The sequence below is a fragment of the Lycium ferocissimum genome, chromosome 7 (assembly GCF_029784015.1).
Source record: "Lycium ferocissimum isolate CSIRO_LF1 chromosome 7, AGI_CSIRO_Lferr_CH_V1, whole genome shotgun sequence".
In the NCBI taxonomy this organism is placed as follows: Eukaryota; Viridiplantae; Streptophyta; class Magnoliopsida; order Solanales; family Solanaceae; genus Lycium; species Lycium ferocissimum.
In genome coordinates, this window is record NC_081348.1 from 15660276 (window position 1) to 15680587 (window position 20312).

The window sequence follows — 20312 nt, forward strand, 5'->3', positions numbered from 1 at the left end:
ATCAACGATCTCAACCACACACATTCTCTACTTGCTTCATGAATAGCTATTATCTCGGCATGATTAGAAGAAGTAGCAACAATGGGACTGCTTTGTGGATCGCCATGATATAGCGATACCTCCGCATGTAAACGGATAGCTGTTTGAGATCGAGCTTTATGTGGATCAGATAAATAACTCCGTATCCGCATAACCAACAAGAGCCGTACTACCTTTGTTAGTATAAAACGGACCCATATCGCTAGTTCCTTCAAATATCGCAATATATGCTTAACTCCGTTCCAATGTCTTCGTGTAGGAGAAGAGCTATATCTTGCTAGCAAATTAACAGAGAACGCTATGTCAGGTTTTGTAGCGTTAGCAAGATACATAAGTGCACCAATTGCACTAAGATATGGTACTTCAGGACCAAAAAGCTCTTCATTTTCTTCTTGAGGTCGGAACGGATCTTTACTCACTTCAAGTGAGCGAACAATCATTGGAGTACTTAAAGGATGCGCATTGTCCATGTAAAATCGTTTTAAAACTTTCTCTATATATGATTGATGGATAAAGATCCCTTTTGTGAAATGTTCAATTTGCAGACCAAGACAGAGTTTTGTCTTTCCGAGATCTTTCATCTCAAATTCTTCCTTCAAATATTCAATCGCCTTTTGGAGCTCTTCTGGAGTTCCAATGAGATTTATGTCATCAACATAAACAGCAAGTATAATGAACCCTGATTTTGTTTTCTTAATAAAAACACATGGACAGAGATGAGATCATTTATATAACCTTCATTTACCAAGTACTCACTGAAGCGATTGTGCCACATGCGCCCTGATTGTTTTAGACCATACAATGATCTTTGTAATCTGATTGGATACATTTCCCGAGACTTTAAACCAAATGCTTAAGGCATTTTATATCCTTCAGGAATTTTCATCTAAATTTCATCAAGTAAGCCACATAGGTGACAAAGATCCATCAAGATAAATAATGTGACATTTTCGATGTTTGATTTTTGGTCCAATAAACATTACGTTTACCAAGATGCATCATTTTACTTGGTAATTATTTCTACGTCAGCATGCTTTAAGAAACGTAGAACTCGAATCCTCATAATTTTATACAATATTGCGCGCCATATTGTATCAAAGATATTGTCAACAAGATATCATTTTGTATCGGTTCGCAATTCGACATAACTTGAGATCTCATCACTTCATTATTTTCAGTACCGAACCTCTCATAAGGTTTATGAAGTGTTATGTCGTAGCTCTTCAAGAGCACTTTGCCTCCTTATTATGATCATTTGCTCCTTCCTTTTTCAAGGATTATTATATTTGGAACCGATTGGTCTACCATGCTCCATGCATGTTATAGACTCTGTCCTTCGGGGACATTAGAAGCATTTTGCGGATGAAATATGAAATAGTTGGGTCGGCAAATGCTTCCGAGATTTGACTTGAATTATCCGAGGATCATCTTGATGATAATTCACAACATATTTCTTTTTTGCTTATTCTCTCCCCCTTATTTTAGTGACATATGTCCCCATTTTCTTTGGGAAAATCCATCCGTGTGCATCATGGTATATCCATTAATCATGTACCGCACATCAAATGCTAAAAGATGTAAATATCTAGTTCCGACCACCGAACCAAATATGAGGGGAGAATTTATCAAAATTTATTGATGAAGCATACAAGTGTTGTTGTATGCAATATATCATATCTCGGACCAACATACGAAACTCGTTCTCATAAGCAATGGTTTAGTATTATGGAGGCATCTAGTGCCAAACCAACTTAGATATAAACCAAAGATTATCAAGATGATTGTCTTGATTACATATTCTGAAAATTGTGCTTCCAACTCAATCATTTTGAGCAAGCAACTTCGTAAATGTCAAACTGCCAGTTGACAATAAACATACATGTGACCGTCTCGTAGATGCATCTATTTAAGACATCACATTGCAGGTGAATGGGGCCCACATTCACCTTTTATATTTTTCAGAATTTTGGGGATTCAGTCCCAACATTAGCTGGTGTAATCAACTTATCATGAGAACAAGCAACACAAACAAATTTTTGAAGAATCTTCTAGTTCTTCAATATGTTTTTAATACTCAATAGCACATCAGATTTAAATCAGGATGATCAAAATGGTCTTGTCAACTGATAAAATTATATGTACCCGTAAACTTCAAGTTTACGACGACGAGTGCTATTTCTTTTAATAAACTTCAGGTTTACTATTGCATGAAATTGTATATTAATAAACTTCTGGTTTATCGTGGTATGTGATCTCATCATGCTCGAGTAACATTTCACTTGTGTATTTCTTACCCATAGTAACTTGAAGATATTTAATATTCCGATCATTTGTAGTCTCAACATGATAACCAATTTTATTGTTAGTAAACTTCAGGTCTACAACAGTGTTCCGATCGTACCAATTACGATCTACGATGAATGGTATTATCATATATAAATAATCAGATATTATTTGGACATTGCTAGTGTTATGATACTTGTAAATAAATAATTAGCTCTTCTGGAGCCTTTGATCATTAATTTCTATTATCAAATATTTCTTAAATACTTGTACCATGAAAGCAAATTTCGACACCTTTCGGTGTCACGAAACAAACATTGAATTCTAAACTTCAATATTTCAAACATCTCCTTCAGGGAGATTCATCATTAACATCTGAACATTTTGTATCATCTGAACATTTTGTATCAAAGAGGCAACCACATAGTTATTAATTCCTTCACGGGAAAATACATTAATTGTTATTTCCTTCGAGGAAATCAATAACAATTAACCATAATGTATTAATGGGGTTATAGCAGAACCATTCTACTCTGCTCCCTTTTGCCTTAGAATGATACTTTGAAAAAATTATTTAAGATGTTTCTGCGTACGACAGGTACGTGTTGCTATGTCTTAATTTCATACCACAAAAATAACATGTATATTCCTTGTATTTTGTCTCTCCAGGAGAAAAGTTGTGGTATTTGTTCATTCACTTCGGAAATGAAACTCGATTATTCAAATGTGCTTGCAATACAACGTTCATTAATAACTCGTTATTTTGCTTAAGCACAAGAAGACATTGCTTGAGAATATTTCTCAGATATTTTACTTCAGTTCTTTCTGCTTCAGGAGTGAAGTTTAAAGTTTTACTACTTCGGGAGTAAATTTTAAAGTCTTGCTACTTCAGGAGTAAATTTCAAAGTTTTACTACTTCAGGAGTAAATTTTCAGATTATTTATTAACTCGGGATTAAATTTCATAATTCTACTACTTCGGGAGTAGAATTAAAAGCCTTTCTACAAACTATCACATTCACTTCGTAAAATGGATCTATATTTGCAACATTTATCAAAAGTTTTCATTCTTCAGAATAAAACATAATTATCCGAACGTGTCTTAAGCATATCAAATCGTGATAGCTTATAACCTCTTTTAAGATATTGCTACTTAGAACAAATTGAGGCATACATATTTAGTCCCAACAATAAACCCATAAAAATAATCCCACTTCTGGTGGTTATAGACATAAATAAATTTAATCATAACGAGATTTAATAAATATTATCACTTCGAGTGTCTTGTAAACTCTCATTCTTAGTCATTTAAGGGATATAAAATTAACACCATAATCCCTTATAACAATATTGTTCTTCAGGAACACTTTGAGGCATAAATGGTCTAGAACTAATTAGGTTCTCTCAGATCCGATGAATCCAACAAAGTGATATCATTAGCATAACAAGATTAAAAACAAGTGGAGTAATAATTTACTCACCTGGCTTTCGGAGCAATTGCTGCTAATATGAAGCACTGCAAGATCTTATACCTCTTTGAAATATGAATTAGCACCAAAAGCTCATATGTCTAATGTTAAATATGATTTGATAGATTCATCTAAATTAATAGCAAGCACGTTTTTGAAGGATCACAAGGTTTTAGAAATAAAGAACATGGAGTGTACCCATATGTTAAATATTTGACCAAAATATGCATGCTTGCAAAATAAGCTAGCAATGCAAAGAATGAACTTACAAAGAAAGGCAATATTATCAAGCACATATTTGAGGGTGCTAGGCGTCCATACCTCACATGGGTAGTGATTTCTTTAAAAATGCACATACCTTATACCCGAGCCTTACGAGTTAGCAAAGACCAGAGCTTCTTCGCTAATATCATAACATCTTGTTGATAATCTTTCACTCGTGCAATTAATTGCACAACGAGCTAGATAGAAAATAAAACTCAAAATAGCAGAGTCTCGTGCTGATAACGTGTTATAAAATGAAGCTAAAAGAGTCACAATATTAAAGGATGAAAACCATAGAAATAGAGTGACAAAGAGGAGAGATTTTATTGTTCTTCCAAGATGTATTACAAGTGTATCTCATATGAAAATTTATGCCTCTATTTATAGTAATACATATGTATTTAATATATGAAATGGTGGAAGAAAATGGGAGAGCCATTAACATGGTGGAAGAAAAAGGAAGAACCATTAACATGGTGGAAGGAGCATTATATTTGAGAAATGGACATTCATAATTTCATAACATTTTGCAATTTTTACTACTATATAGAAGCACCACATTGGTGCACTTTTTGGTCGTCCGTCCGTGGGCCCCAAAAAAAAATTTGTGGGCCCACATATTATTAAACACAAATCAACTAATATTTAGGTCCCCATATTAAACACAAACCAACCAATATTAAAAAAAAAAAAAATTTTGTGTTCGTAGCAAACACTAATATAATAAAGTTTTAGATATTTTAACATAAACTACAATTTAGTTGGTCCACATATTAAACACAAACCAACCAATATTTAAAAAAAAAATAAACAATGTCATATTAAAAAATCAAGCAACATAAAAAAAAAGTGAATCCCATATTAAAAAACAAACAATGTGCAAATTTTGTATTCATAACAAACACTAATATAATAAAGTTTTATATAGATCACAAACTACATAAATCGTGTTTTGAACATTTAGTTGTGGAACCCATTATCTCCAAACTCATTAAACACAAACCATATTAATAAAATCAAGCAATATTCCCATAAAAAAAAAAAAATGTCAAAAAAAAGTGTATTCGTAGCAAACACTAATATAATAAAGTTTTAGATACGGAGCACAAATTCAATGTTATATTAAACTCAGTGTGTGTGTGTATATATATATATATATATATATATATATATATATATATATATAAAAGTGGAGGGTGGGCCCTATACTTAACAAAATCAAGCAACATATTAAAAAAAAGTGAATAACCCCATATTAAAAAACAAACAATGTCAAAAAAAAAGGACTTTGCAAATTTTGTATTCATAACAAACACTAATATAATAAAGTTTTATATACGGATCATCTAATCTAAATACAATGTTATATTAATCGTGTATTTGAACTAAAATAAATTACTTAAAAAAATAAAGATATAATAAAAAAGAGATTAATGTCGTAAAAAAAAAAATCAAATAGACATCAAATAATGAATAAAGTAAATTAGTCAAATTATAATTCTAATCGACGTTTTCTTAAAAAAACCATGCAAAAGACAACCAAGTAAAAAGCTAACGGAGAATATTTAAAAAATTAAAAAATAGTATTTCATCATTAATAAAATCAAGCAATATAAAAAAAAAAAATTAGAATCAAAATCAAAATTTGATAAAAAATAAAAAAACTTTAAAAACAATGTGAAAAAAAACGCTTAAATATTGCTATTGTTTTATTTGTAGAGAGTGAAAATAGTTTCCTTTTAAACACTAATATTAATAAAGATTTTTAGATACGGAGACAAATTACAATGTTATATTAATCGAACATAATATATAGTCTATATATATATAATCACTTTGAACAATTACAACATAGATGTAATGTGTGTGTATATATATATATATATATATATATATATATATATATATATATATATTAAACACAAATCAACCAATATTAAAAAATAAACAGTGCAAAAATAATGTCAGAATATTCGTAGAAAACACTAATATAATAAAGTTTGGGCCCTATACATAAAACAACACCAAGCAATATAAAAAATGGACCAACCATATTAACAAAATCAACCCATCTCCAAATCACGAAAAAAAAAAAAAAAAAAAAGCAATATAAAAAAAACCCCATATTAAACACAAAAAAAATAAAAAATAATGTCCAAAAAAAAAAAAAAGGACATAAACTACAATGTTTTGTAAACACAAACCAACCAATATTTAGGTAAAAAAAGTGCAACCCACCATCTCTAAAACACTAATTTTCAAAGTATCTCAGTCCCATATTATTAAACACAAATCAACCAATATTAAAAAAATAATGTCAAAAAAATGGATTCATGTTAGTTGTGAGCCCACATATTAAACACACCAACCATTATGGGAACCCACCATCTCCAAATGACCCCATATTAACAAAATCAAGAATATAAAAAAAAAGTGAATCCCATATTCAAAAAGTTGCAAATTTTGTATTCGTAACAAACACTAATATAATAAAGTTTTATATACGAGCACAAACTACAATGTTATATTAATTGTGTTTTTTTATATTAAAATCAAGCAATATATAAAAAAAAAAAAGAAAAAAAAAGTGAATCCCATATTAATAATCTAAATATAAAAAATAAAAAATGTTGAATCCCATATTAAAATAACAAACAATGTTGCTATTCCGCAAACACTAATGTCATTTATTTGTTATGTTCACTAAAATAAATATGTATATATATATATATATATATATATATTTTAAAATAAGATACTAAACAACACCAAGCAATATAATAATGAACCCCATATTAAAAAAAAATAATGTCCAAAAAACAAAAAGGACTTTGTATTAGTATTAATGTCAAAATATCTCATTAAAAAAATCAAATAGACATCAAATAATGAATAAAGTAAATTAGTCAAATTATAATTCTAATCGACGTCATTTTCTTAAAAAACCATGAAAAAGACGTAAAAAAAAATCAAATAGAGACAAATAAGAATAAAGTAAATGTCAAATTATAATTCTAATCGAGTTTTCTTAAAAATATGCAAAAGACAACATGACAAGTAAAATGAGCTAAAACCGAGAATATTTAAAAATTAAAAAATAGTATTTCATCATTTAAATAGAAAATCAATTTTTATTTTGTTTCGTTTTAAACATGTAAAATTAATTTAATAATTTGAATTAGAATTATCCAAATCAAAATTTGATAAAAAATAATAAGTATTTTACACCTTTAAATTAATCGAATTAAAATTGAAAATATCAACCTGATGCTTAAATATTGCTATTATTTTATTTCAAAGAGAGGAAAATAGTTTCCTTTTAAACAAGTCTTCTCTTTTAAAAAATATTAATAAATTTGCCGATTTTGTATTCGTAGCAAACATTAATATAATAAAATTTTAGATACGGAGCACAAATTACAATGTTATATTAGTCGTGTTTTGAACATAATATATAGTGTATATATATATATATATATATATATATATATATATATATATATATATATATATATATATATATATATATATATATATATATAATCACTATTCAAAGACTATTGCATACTGGCACATAGATGCACTATAATTTAAAGTGCGCACGGGCCTAGGACGTCTAGTTTAACTATATAGAAGAGTGAGTTTGCTCACTTTTTCGTCGTTGGTCACTAAAAAAATTTAAGAAAAAATAGATGAGCCCCATACTCAAAACACCAAGCAATATTTAAAAAAAAGAGGACAAAACGTGGACTCCACCATCTCCAAACTCACGAAAAAAAAAAAAAAAGTGGACCCCCAGCAATATAAAAAAAAAGTGGACTCCATATTAAAAAAACAAGCAATGTCAAAAAAAAATTGTGCACCCCATATTAAAAAATCAAACAATATTCATGTAATTCTCAAAGTATCCTCACTAAGTCAATAACGGTGGATTCATTGCCGCATGCGTATCAACCCATTAGTGGGAGCAAATGAAATTATTGTACAACAAAAAGTATGAACCCCATAATATTGCTTTTCTTCAAAAGGTTAAGTAGTCAAACCATACAATTTTCTTTCTTTTCTTATATTAGCCTAAGATCTAATATAGATATTTAACTATTGTATTTGCTATTCCGCCATGTCATTTATTTGTTATGTTTACTAAAATAAATATATCTTAGAATTTGCACTTTTATCCTATTTTGTGCTGGTCTTTAATTTTTGTCCCTCATAATAAATAATTTTTCCACAAGACATAAATTTATAATTTCGCATCATAATATCTTAGAATTTATGTCTCGCGCCCTTAAAAATCTTATGCCCTGCTAGGTGTAAGTTCGATTTTGAAGATCAAAAAGACCAGCCCATTTGAAGGGTAAACCGTGCAATTTCTTCTATACTTTGGGGACTATTTTGAACATCAGAATTGGATTTTTGGTCCTTACAAATTTTATTTAGTTTTATGACTTTTTTATAAAAGATCTTCATTTTTTACATATAAAAGATCTGAAAAAAACACATAAGAGATTTGAAAAAATTATTTTCTTCTATTCAAATTATAAAAAGGCAAAAGATCGTATTTTCACATTTTGAACCTACTTTCAAACATAAAGGATAATGTTTTTCATTTTTCTCCAAATTTCGAACTTGGAAATAGGAATCGAAATATTAAAGAAAGACGGAACAACTAAGATGGGGCAGAAGTAACGTGATCAATGGGGTCGTTGGTGAATGGACAAAATTAGCCCTGTGTCTGCTGCAATAAATTTGCAGTAACTCAGCGTTTAGCCCCAACAAGCTGAGAATTCCACCATGGCTGGCGCAACCACTCAGGTCCAATCCTATTCTCCTCTCATCACTCTACTTTTACTCTTCTAATCTATTATTCATTTGATTTCATTATTTTCATTTCATATCTCTTCTCTCTTTTTTTCCCCTTCCAAATTGCAACCTTTCCCCTTGGAACTAAATAATATTTAGTTTATTTGATCGCTATTTCTTCATGGATATCTTTTATGCAACCTTTTTCCGTTTATTTAAACCCTTTTTTTGGTTGTCAGGTTTTGGTGGAGGAGACAGCAAATGTTAGAACATTCATATTAAATAGGCCTAACCAGTTGAATGCTCTTTCTTTTCAAATGGTATGCCAACATTTGATACTATTATTTTTTTTTCTTTCTTGTTGTCCTTAATTCTTTACAAAGTACCAAACTTTTTGATGGACTTCATTTATTCTCTGCCTTTGCTTATTGTTATCTTCTCATATGAAATAGATAAGACTTGAATGTTGTAATGTAACTATCCACAGTAGAGAAAGGTGTTATATGGACTCGTTTACAGATACTCATAACATGTATCACTGTTCTCAATTATCTTATTGTCTACTGTTTGTGTTTCATTAAACCCTTCATTTAAAACTTTATTTCAAGTTGTTTATCTATTTTTTACAATCGTCTTTTCATTAAGTCCGATCCTAACTAGTTTGTGATTGAGCGTAATGTTACTGTAGACTGTAGTGGTTGTTATCTTACTCTTTTTATTAAAGTGTGACTTGCACTCAGTTTGTTTGCTAATTTGTTGCTTTCCTGACATAGTTTCTTGATGACTATTATGGAACTCAAGTAAGTGGTTTTTAGTGATTCCCACGAGTCATTATAACTTCACTAGTAGAATGAACGTCAGTTTTCTTGGAATAATCTCTAGTTCAGACACTGCCATCATAGAAAATAATAAAAAAGGAAAAAGAACATCAATTTACTCGTGTGAACTCTTTGTTATATTTCATTGCATGTGTCACTGTACCGTATGTGTATAGGATAATTCCTATTCAGAATTTCCTTACTCTTTTTGTTTATCAAACATATATTCCATCTATTCGTCCGTCCTTTATGCATATTCTGGTTTTTTCTCTCCCTTTAAGTCATTTTAAAAGCGCCATGTGGGTCAGTGTAGCTCTTAACTCATTTGTTTACATTGTCTATGTTGAACTGGATTTTCCTATTCAAAACTTGTTTTCAATTGATCATGCATGAGTAATTCTAATCCTATGCTTAAGCTTTGGAGTATAGTAGCTACTGTTGGAGGTTGAAGATGCATGTACTTTAAGCTGAGAGGAATGGCGAATTTCCCTCGGTGCTCCCAAGGAAAGCTCAAATTTTCTGGCTTCAGCTTAGACATCCCATAAACATAAGCTAGGACTTAAGCATCCATGCTCTCCTTTTGCACCTTAATTAATGGTATAAGGAAAACAAAATCAAGATTTGAGTTGGTTTCTTTTCATGATCACTTTTCCAGTATATCAAAGCAGAGATATAAAGGAAATTGACTTTAACCAAAATTTCATTATTAGATGCTACATATTTATGTTAAAACATGTACTATCTACCTCTCATAAAAAAAGAAAGGAACAGAATGCAAAAAGGTCATGTTCTTTAGATTGAGAATTTATCGTTGCTATCGTTGATCTTCCTTAAGACAGAGAATAAATTTGTCCCTTCGAATTTTATTTGCTTTGTGTAATGACTTCTTATTTTTTGTTAATTTCACCGCTCCTTTGATCTAAAATGGGCATTTGTCACTGAAAATATGCATACATACAAAGGTTCAAGGACTTATATAGATCTCACGACTTGCACCTTGCTTGATGATAGTAAAATGCCTAGCCTTGCACCTTCTCACTGGAAACATTGCATATCAAGTACTGTCATGAACTTTGTTATGAAATCTTCATTAAGTTAGTCTATTGATGTTTTATGTTTTCTGTTTGCTTCTCAGCAACATACTGTTAAAAGAAAAAAAGTACTCTAATAACATCTAATTAATGTGGAACTGGAGAAGGAAGCATGAGTGCGATACTTGCTCAACTAGTTTTCTTCTGGTTTTATGCGACTGAGCTGAGGAGATTAGATCATGATAATGGTAGCTATAAAGACTAATTTGATATGGATTTGTGTTATACTATCTTCTCATGCAATCATCCGGAAGAGGTTTATTTATTATATTAACTTTGTGAGCATTTAGTCTTCTAAATCCTGCAATATTCGTGTCATATTGATGTAAGTTGCTGATCACCTGATGAAATAGATTGAAGTGTGAAAACATGTTATAAGTGAAAAGTGTCTTCTTAAACTTATTTGTTTGTCCAGATATCTAGGCTGTTGGAACTTTTCCATGCTAGTGAAGGAGATTCAAATGTGAAGATGATAATATTGAAGGTATGCTCACTAGTGGGAGGATCTGCTGTGGTAGTTAACTTTCCTTCATAGCTTAACTATGGTTATCTTATATTGTTTGTACAAAAAATATTACAAACAACTGATACATGCTGGCAAGCAGTTTCCGTTGATTTTTGAGTTGATTTGTTTAAATTGTGAACTCTCATTTCTTCTATTTTGTTTCTTCATTGAATTTTTAATGCATCAATCTGAGATTCTGTTTCTCTTAGTGCTTGGTCATTGTGACTTGTGCTGGAAGATTCGTAGAGTTGGGAGTTCAATGGAAAGAAAAATATCATATTTGTCAGAGGAGGTTGGGTTGGGGGAAAAAGGATAATGGTATTCTGGTTAACCTTATAAAAGAACAAGGAATTTTTCTGGTTAACCTTATAAAAGAAAATGGTATTCTGGCTACACCCAATCAAAGCTACAAAGTCTCCTAGAGGGCACTAATAAGACTTGAAGGCTAGCCAAAGGAATACCGTTCCCGTATAAGCGTTTTTAACTAGGCAGGTGTCAAAGAACTTCAGTCTGTTCCCAGACTCATCTCTTCACACAGTGAAGAAGCTTCTCCTCATGGCTGCGGTGATATAGCCCCTCTAAGAATAAAGCTGGCAAAGTGGCTAGTTGTAATATCTCGCCGTTTCCATCTCTGACCAATCTAGTATTCAATGCTACCTACCTTTCTCTTCATCATATACTAGGGTTATGTTACTTGGTAGTAGTATTAATCATATTGCTGAAAGTTGGTCACAGGGATGATTTTGTTTGAAAAAAAGTCTTGAGAAATATTTTACAACATTTTCTAAGTGCTGGAAATCAATAATGTTACTCTTTACTGATCCCGAAAGAAAAAGTCTAGAGAGAAGGGAGACTTCTAACCTCTACTTAGCCGTTAATTTACGCTTGACATAGCCACATGCTTAAACCACTCATTGACATCAGAGAGCCAAGAGAAAGTATCAAGTAGGAGTAGTTAGTTTTTCCTGTAAGTCCTTGGAACTTGAGCGAAATAAGATAGAACATCAGCTTAAGAAGCTTATTTGGAAATTAGTAGAACAGCTGAAAGGAAAAGTATTGGTTTCGTTTCTTGTATGCAGTTTTATGTTTTAGTTCTCTTTCACAAGCTTTGGTGGTGGGTTGCACAGTTCTACAAGTGATCCTGTGCAAGTATAAAATATCTTACATCAGTCACGCAATGTTACTCCTTTTATTTCCAGGGAAATGGAAGGGCTTTCTGTGCTGGTGGAGATGTTACAGCTGTTGTCAATAATGTTCGCCAGGGTAGGTAGTCCACTAAATTGGTTATAGCTTGGTAAAGACAATCTTCAGTATTTATAGATGATATTTTAAACTGGATCCATGAAGGTGAAAGTTTGTTTCCATCCTTATTTATGCACTAGATGTTTAATTTTAGACATCCAAAACTGTGTGACACACCTCTAAATGCTAAACTGAAGAAGTTTCATAAGTTTCAATATTTTGAAGTCATTTAACAGTTCAAATGTAGACGATTGGTCCATGATGAGATACTTTTCCTATCAGAACAACTTTCAAGCAATATATTAATACTTTTCTTCTATTGTTATTGCTATTTGTAAGTCCAAGTAACTTTTTGCTCTATCTATGCTCTATCCAGATGTTCTCAAAATTTTCAACAATTTAGTAATTTAAATGCACATAGCTTAAGGATTGAAAACTGGGTAATTACATTATTTATTTATTTTATTTGTTTATGCTTTCAGGTAACTGGAAACTGGGTGCTGATTATTTCCGTGATGAGTTCACCCTTAACTATGTGATGGCAACATATAGTAAACCCCAGGTTAACTTAGGTTATGTGTAATTCTAGCTTTGTGATACAATTCTCTGAGGAGTTCGTTAATCTATTTGGACTACCCTTGAAGGTTTCCATCCTTAATGGAATTGTCATGGGAGGTGGACTTGGTGCTTCTGTACATGGTAGATTTCGAGTTGCAACAGAGAAGTCGGTATTGCATCTACTTGAGTAATAGATTCAATTCTTCAATTTCTTTATCTTGCTTTCCTTTTTATATTTGACCTTTACCACATTATTTGGCATTTGCTTGAAATTTGTCTCTTTATATTTTGTGGCCCTCTCTTGTGGAATGCAACAATATCTAATATTCATGTGGAATAGTTTTAGCAAAATTAGAGGGACACCTTAAAGACCGTAAATCTTCATGAGCTTTCATTGGTAAATATGGAATTGCATTGAGATTTTTTTTTTGTCTGGGCAGTAATGTGTATCCTCTTTCAAACTTGGTTGGTGTTCGCTATGTATGAACTGATATCAGAAACTTCATGTTCCCATATTCTCACGTTCATTTTCCCTGTAGGTTTGTGCTATGCCCGAAACAGCTCTGGGACTCTTTCCTGATGTAGGTGCCTCTTACTTTTATTCGAGGCTTCCTGGATTCTTCGGTAATTCCACGTGTAACATTGTTCAGATTTATAAAAAAAATATACTGCTAGATATAGTTGATTCAAGTTTCAGCATGGAGTTATATACTTCTTATCAGTGTTTGAATTTATGTCATTACCTGGTTGCTCAAGCTTGGCTAGTTTGAGGCTATCTTTGATAACAATAATCACCCCCAGCTACTTTGCTTTTAATTCTGCTTCTTCCCCGATACCTTCAAAACCAAAAGTGAAAAGAGTCGAAAAAGGGAGATTGGTCCTCCCTCCCTCAGAAGGTGGACAAAAGCTTGCTATACATGCCCCTGTAGCAAAGCACCAGCCATCGTGTTCCTTTTGGTGCATCTTCTCTTAAAGTTACTGAAATTTTTCAACATTTTATATCCGATTTCCACTGTTTGCATTCTTGATCTCGAGTTTGTCTCATTTCAAAGTATTTCACACTAGTTATCTGATTACATCTAGGTCAAGGCTTTTTAAGATTTTAGTCGCTTATATTTTTTGCCTACAATTTTTTTTGGCTGTTTGTTGGATGTTGGCCTTGATTTTCACGGTGATTGATGAATTTGTTTAGGCCTTTACAACATTAGGCCTTAGTTTCCATGATGATTGCTGAATTTCTACTGTTGCACCTATGTACTCTTCTGCCTCCTGATAAAGCGTTAGAATTCAAGGCAGAGCACCTTAGAACCTCCATAAAAAATGTCTTCTTTTGTCCCATGCAATTAGATTACCAGAAGTTCTACTTTTTCTAAAAACTCATGTGATTTAGTTCCTTCTATCACCAAATCTAAATGGGAGGAGTAGGAGGAGGAGCACAACAAACGAAGAAACGTTGCAGAAGAAGTGCAACAAGAGAAGGCAGCAACTGACTTGAGCCTGGTGGCAATTGACTTGAGCCTTGGGGTGCTCCCTTTCAAGGTCTCAAGTTCGAAACCCGCTGGGTGCAAACAATTTCTGAGGGCCATCGGACTGGGGAAACCCTGAATTACCCGTGGTGCACTTGCGGGAAACTCCTTGCCGAGGGCCTGTGCACCCCCGGGATTAGTCGGGGCTCAAAGAGACTCGGACACCCGGTGCTTAATCAAAAAAAAAAAACAAGAGAAGGCAGCAACCAAGTGATTGAATTTTAAATACATTGTAAACTATAGTCGTATATGTTTTAAATAGCATCATTAAAAGTGACTATCTAATGTCATTTCTACTAAATTTTGTAGAGACAAATGCAAATAAGTTTACAAATGGCCTCTATAAGGGGTCTTGATTTCTCGGCCACACTTAACAAATTTTTAAAAAATAGCCTCCGCTACAGAAAATTAGTTAGGCAAAGCTTTTGTTGCCCATCGGGCTATATATTTTTTAAAAATTTCCAATTAGTTTTGCATATAAGGCAGAAGTTGAGAATATTTCAGCACACTGAACCTGCTCAATTGACCACAAGTACTGCCTTATAGGCAAAAGCTAGAACTTATGCCTGATGGACAACAAAAATTCTTCTTGGAATTTTTTTCAAGTTAAAGTCATTTCTTTTTTTTGATGAAGACAAGTTAAAGTCATTTCTTATAGATATTATTTTCAAGACCGGGTACCTTTGGAGACATTGTCAATTTCCTGAATGCAAACCAAGCCTATAGAAATCCCGAGTTACTGAGTAAATTATAAGCCCAAGCGCTCCTTAAATTTTGGAGCATGGAGTTATATACTTCTTGTCAGTGTTTGAATTTATGTCATTACCTAGTTGCTCAAAGCTTGGCTAGTTTGAGGCTATCTTGATGACAATAATCACCCCCAGCTACTTTGCTTTCAATTCTGCTTCTTCCCCGATACCTTCAAAACCAAAAGTGAAAAGAGTTGACAAAGGAAGATTGGCCCTTCCTCCCTCAGAATGCGGACAAAAGCTTGCTATACATGCCCCTGTAGCAAAGCAGCAGCCATCGTGTTCCTTCTGATGCATCTTCACTTAAAGTTTCTGACATTTTTCAACATTTTATATCCAATTTCCACTGTTTGCATTCTTGACTCGAGTTTGTCTCATTTCAAAGTATTTCACACTAGTTATCTGATTACTTCTAGGTCTTTCTCTTTAAAGATTTTAGTCGCTCATAATTTTTGCCTACAATTTTTTTTGGGCTGTTTGTTGGATGTTGGCCTTGATTTCACGGTGATTGCTGAATTTGTTTAGGCCATTACAAAACTAGGCCTTAGTTTTCATGATGATTGCTGAATTTCTTTGTCATTACAAATGTAACATAGCCTTTGAATACATGCAAGGCATCTTCTACAAGGATATTTGAAGAATTTGATTTATTTTTATTGTTGTTGTCTTTTGTTGGGGAAGACTATTTCCTGTGTTTTTACGGTGCATTGAGAAATTTTCCGGTACAAATAGTTAAATACTATGTCCTGTTTTGCCTGGACAACTTTCTTATATTTCTTGCAGGGGAATATGCTGGTCTTACTGGTGCTAGGTTGGATGGTGCTGAAATGCTTGCTTGTGGTCTAGCAACTCATTTTGTACCCTCGGAGGTATGATGCATCAATATCCTTCATGTTCTGGCCATTTTGAATTGCTTCTATGGTGAATGAAGTAGGTCTTCTGTTACTAATATGTCCGAAGTGAATGGTCTATAAAATGGCAAACTTGATATTGCCGGACATTAATAACTAGCTAAGGTAGGGGTAAGGTCTGCGTACACTCTACCCTCCCAGAACCCACTTGTGGGATTATGGGCATGTTGTCGTTGTTGTAATAACTAATTGCCAGTTCACTGACTGCAGGAAGGTGTTAGGCATCTGGTGTTAGGACGGTAATCTTATCTGGCATTTGCCATATAGGTCTCATCATCTTTTTGGTTTGTTCTCTTAGGAAGTTTAATTTCCGCTACCTTTCCACACAAAAAGGAAGTCTAATGTTGACCATGTTTCCCACATTTGGGCGTACACTTTGGCCCAAATGTAGTCTAGATCAAAAAGGTTTTGTGAAGGTCTGTGGTCAATGATAGACCTCCAGTGGATCAGGATGTAAAGTACAAATTGTTCTACTTAGTTTGGGTGTGGCATCAGCAGGTTCAGTAACTTGGTGCCTGTAATACTAGTCTCTTGTCGTTTCTTTTCCCAAATAGTAAGTAGTAGAGCTTTACAGATGCATCATGCAGAGTACAGTTGTACATTGAAATTCTTTTAGCAGGATCGGGTACCGTCAAATATGAATTTGAAATATTTGGAGAAAAATTATTTGGGTCTTCTAAATTACCTTGCCAAACAGTGCCCAAGCTAATCAGGCGTGTTCGGAATCTGGATTTGTCAACCCTGTGTGCAATGGCTCTTAGATGAATTTGTGGGATCTTCTGTTAGCCACTGGTCAACTTATATGCTATATTGTAGATTTGTGATGGTCTGTTTTTGTGTTGAAATTTGTATTTATCTGACGTGAATATTGGCATTTCGAATAATTGGTTTGTAGATCTTGATATACATCTCCACTCAGGTTACATAACATTTATCCAATTGTTTGTGTCCTCCCGTATCTGATCTAAATTGAATGCTTTCTGATCTTCCTTGTGTTCACAGAGGTTGCCATTTTTAGAACAAGCACTAGCTAAAGTCAATACGAGTGATCCAGATGTTATTTCTGCCATCATTAGTCGCTTCTCTAACATACCAAAGTTGAAAGCAGAAAGTCCTTATCACAAGTGAGTTCATTTAATATCTCTGTTATGGTGTTTGTTTTGGTGCTGATACAATATCCCAGGTCCCATAAGAGGATTTTCTTGAACTTAGTAAAGAGCATAGTATTGATGGCATATCACAAAAATCATCTGTGCTCTTTCTTATTAGTTATTTTGCAATTGTGTTGCTTTTCTTCCTGTTGTTGCAAGACTATGTTCACTCTACTTTTATATGGCCATTAGAAGTTTATGAATGGATAGCTTTCCTAAGTTTGCATCGACTAGAGGGAAAAGATTGTTCAAATAATACAAAACCAGTAGTCTTCGGAATTTCATGACCCGTTTCTCAACAGTACACCTGTTTCAGTTCTGCAATTTTATGTATGCAGGATGAAGATTATTGATCGCTGTTTCTCTCGAAGAACAATCGAGGAAATCATATCTTCTCTTGTAAGTTTGAGAGATGGATGGTTATTTGATGCAATTTTTTTGTTATCTGTGGTGAAATTACTTTGTAAAATTTTAATAAAATAAGTTATCAGAATACTTGATGTGAACTTGGCATGAATCATCAACAGGAAAATGAGGCTTTGAAAAAGAAGGATGACTGGATCTCTTCAACCATCCAATCGCTGAAGAAAGCATCCCCAACAAGTCTTAAAATTTCATTGAGATCAGTAAGTTAATCACTACTCGGTGATTCCATTATGTTGTTACCTGAACAAATATAGTGCCTAGGTTCATTACTGGCTATATGTTTCGGAAGGCAGAGTTTCAGAGGCTGGAAATAGTTATTTAACTTATATGTTGGACAAAACTGGTTAACCGAACAAATACTCCTCCTTCAACTGGAAGTTATGTACTCCACTTCATTTGTCTGAGTACTGAATAATTGCTCATTTTCCTGCAGTCCTTAAAAAGTTATGAAGTTTTTCCATGTTCCTTCGGGAAAGAAAGAAATCGAGTTTTTCTTCTCTGTTGCTTTTATTCAACTGAACACCTAATATCTGTGAAAGATGTTCCTAGCTACATGATTTGGAGATACTAATTCCAATCTTAAGGAGACTTGGTTATTTTTTTTACAGAACTTCCTAATATTTATTTGCGTATCTATGGCCATTCATAGGAAAGACCGGAGCAATCTGTATTTCAAGAACTAAAATAAATTCAATTTTGAACCATTCAATTTTGCCGTGTTGTAATGGAGATATGAATGCGATGCTTCTTGTTCTGTTAAATTACAATACCTTTTAAACAGTTATCAGGTGTCAATTCATGGTAGTTAATTTTTGTGATGAATGGAAGAAAGAACAATGTGAAAATTCTTTGTTTTATATTACGTTTCTGAAGAAGTTGGTCGGATCAGCTGTTTGGTTATGACCAGGTCAAGCACTCTACGAATATATTGTTAATGATACCCCTTTTACCCACTTCTCCTCAATTCGAAGCTTAGTGACTGGTCCTCATACTGGTTCAACCTTTTGTCCTTTGCAACTTCATCTCTGTTGGCTTTGTCCCTATCCATGGGGAATTCAGTTGAATTAAAAGTTCTACGATTTCGAGAAAATGTTGTTTTCTTGCTTATACTAGCTAATCTGTGAAACTTATTAGAAACCCCTCCTCCTCGGCCTTTGGGCCTCAATTTTATTTTCTTAACAGCTGCCTCAGAAAGATCATTTGGATTTTATGCTTGGATTAAGATTATTTATTTTAGATTTTTAAATTTAATACTAGAAGTATATATTTTGGATTTTAAATTTGGTACTCGATTAGTATTGCTGTGTTGCAAGTTCTTCAAATAAAATATGATGATGTCTTGCTCCACATCCACATCTTGAATCTCTTTCTACACGGTCCTAATGCCTTGATTTGGCCAACGTTTTCACTGAAGAGTTCTTGAATATCTGCATATTGCTTATATTAGTTTCATTTTCTGTTCCAGATAAGAGAAGGGAGGCTGCAAGGTGTTGGTAGTTGCCTTATTCGAGAGTACAGGATGGTTTGTCATGTGTTGAGGGGAGAATTTAGCAAGGATTTTTTCGAGGTAGAATATGCCATCTTTCAGCCACCCATTTTACTGCATTACAGGACTGACTTGACTTTTACTGCAGGGATGCAGAGCCATACTCATCGACAAGGATAGAAATCCTAGGGTGCGTTACATTCATTTGATCATGGATAATCCTGAACTTAGATATTAAGAGCTTCTTTCATTCTTGTACTCATCTTTTTCACATGTTTTCAGTGGGAGCCCTCCAGACTGGAATTAATTAGAGATGATGATGTTGACCGTTATTTCTCCAAGATAGACGATGAAGATTGGGAGGATCTAAAGCTGCCTCCAAGATCAAACTTGCCTCCATATGCAATTGCCAAGCTTTAAAATCGACTCTGAAGATCTTGCAATACTCTACAGCATGTTGCACTCTGATCACTATTTCATTATGAAGGCACAATAATCATTAAAATTGTATTACTTTTATTGGTAAGTGGTACACGAAATAAATGCACATCATTCCATTGTATGAAATGCCAAAAATCAAGCTTAAGGAAAGATACATTACTATACAATACTTGCCAGATAGTTGTGTATACAGATATACACATTATTCCATTGAATTGAGATGTCAAAACTCAAGCACAAAGGCTAGATTGTACAATACTAAATAATTGTGTGCCTCTTTGTATTCAGAGATAATGTATCGATCTTAGTTTATTGCAATGCAAGAGCTTGTGGATTAGTCTTGCCATTAATTATCTGATTTACAAGCAAATGTGCCTCCTGTCTTGAAACACAAGCAGCATAACTTTATTGTGCTCGAACAAGGGGGTTTTTATACTTGAGTTTCCACTGCAGCTGAGCTATTTCTTTAAGCAATGAAAAAAAGCCTTCAATCTTGCCTTTTTTGTAATCTACCAGTATAGATGTTGTGACAAACATCGGCTGGTACGAAA

At 33.1% G+C, this 20312-nt stretch overlaps 1 protein-coding gene across 1 annotated transcript; it reads left to right on the plus strand.

The window, feature by feature from the left end:
• The first annotated feature begins 9051 nt into the window (after positions 1–9051).
• LOC132061958 (3-hydroxyisobutyryl-CoA hydrolase 1-like) lies at positions 9052–20098 on the plus strand. The gene is made up of 13 exons (XM_059454628.1): positions 9052–9177; positions 11182–11250; positions 12471–12534; positions 12996–13075; positions 13158–13241; positions 13611–13695; positions 16130–16215; positions 17260–17381; positions 17747–17807; positions 17936–18034; positions 19300–19401; positions 19469–19510; positions 19603–20098. The coding sequence occupies exons 1-13, from the start codon at positions 9052–9054 to the stop codon at positions 19738–19740; spliced, it is 1158 nt and encodes a 385-aa protein (XP_059310611.1). The 3' UTR covers positions 19741–20098.
• Positions 20099–20312: the final 214 nt, after the last annotated feature.

Bases quoted from the DNA above. Each gene is read 5' to 3' on its own strand.
- LOC132061958 (XM_059454628.1), top strand. From the start codon at position 9,052: ATGCAACCTTTTTCCGTTTATTTAAACCCTTTTTTTGGTTGTCAGGTT. The intron at 16,216-17,259 runs GTATGATGCATC...TTGTGTTCACAG, and splicing joins CTCATTTTGTACCCTCGGAG to AGGTTGCCATTTTTAGAACA. The intron at 18,035-19,299 runs GTAAGTTAATCA...TTTCTGTTCCAG, and splicing joins TTAAAATTTCATTGAGATCA to ATAAGAGAAGGGAGGCTGCA.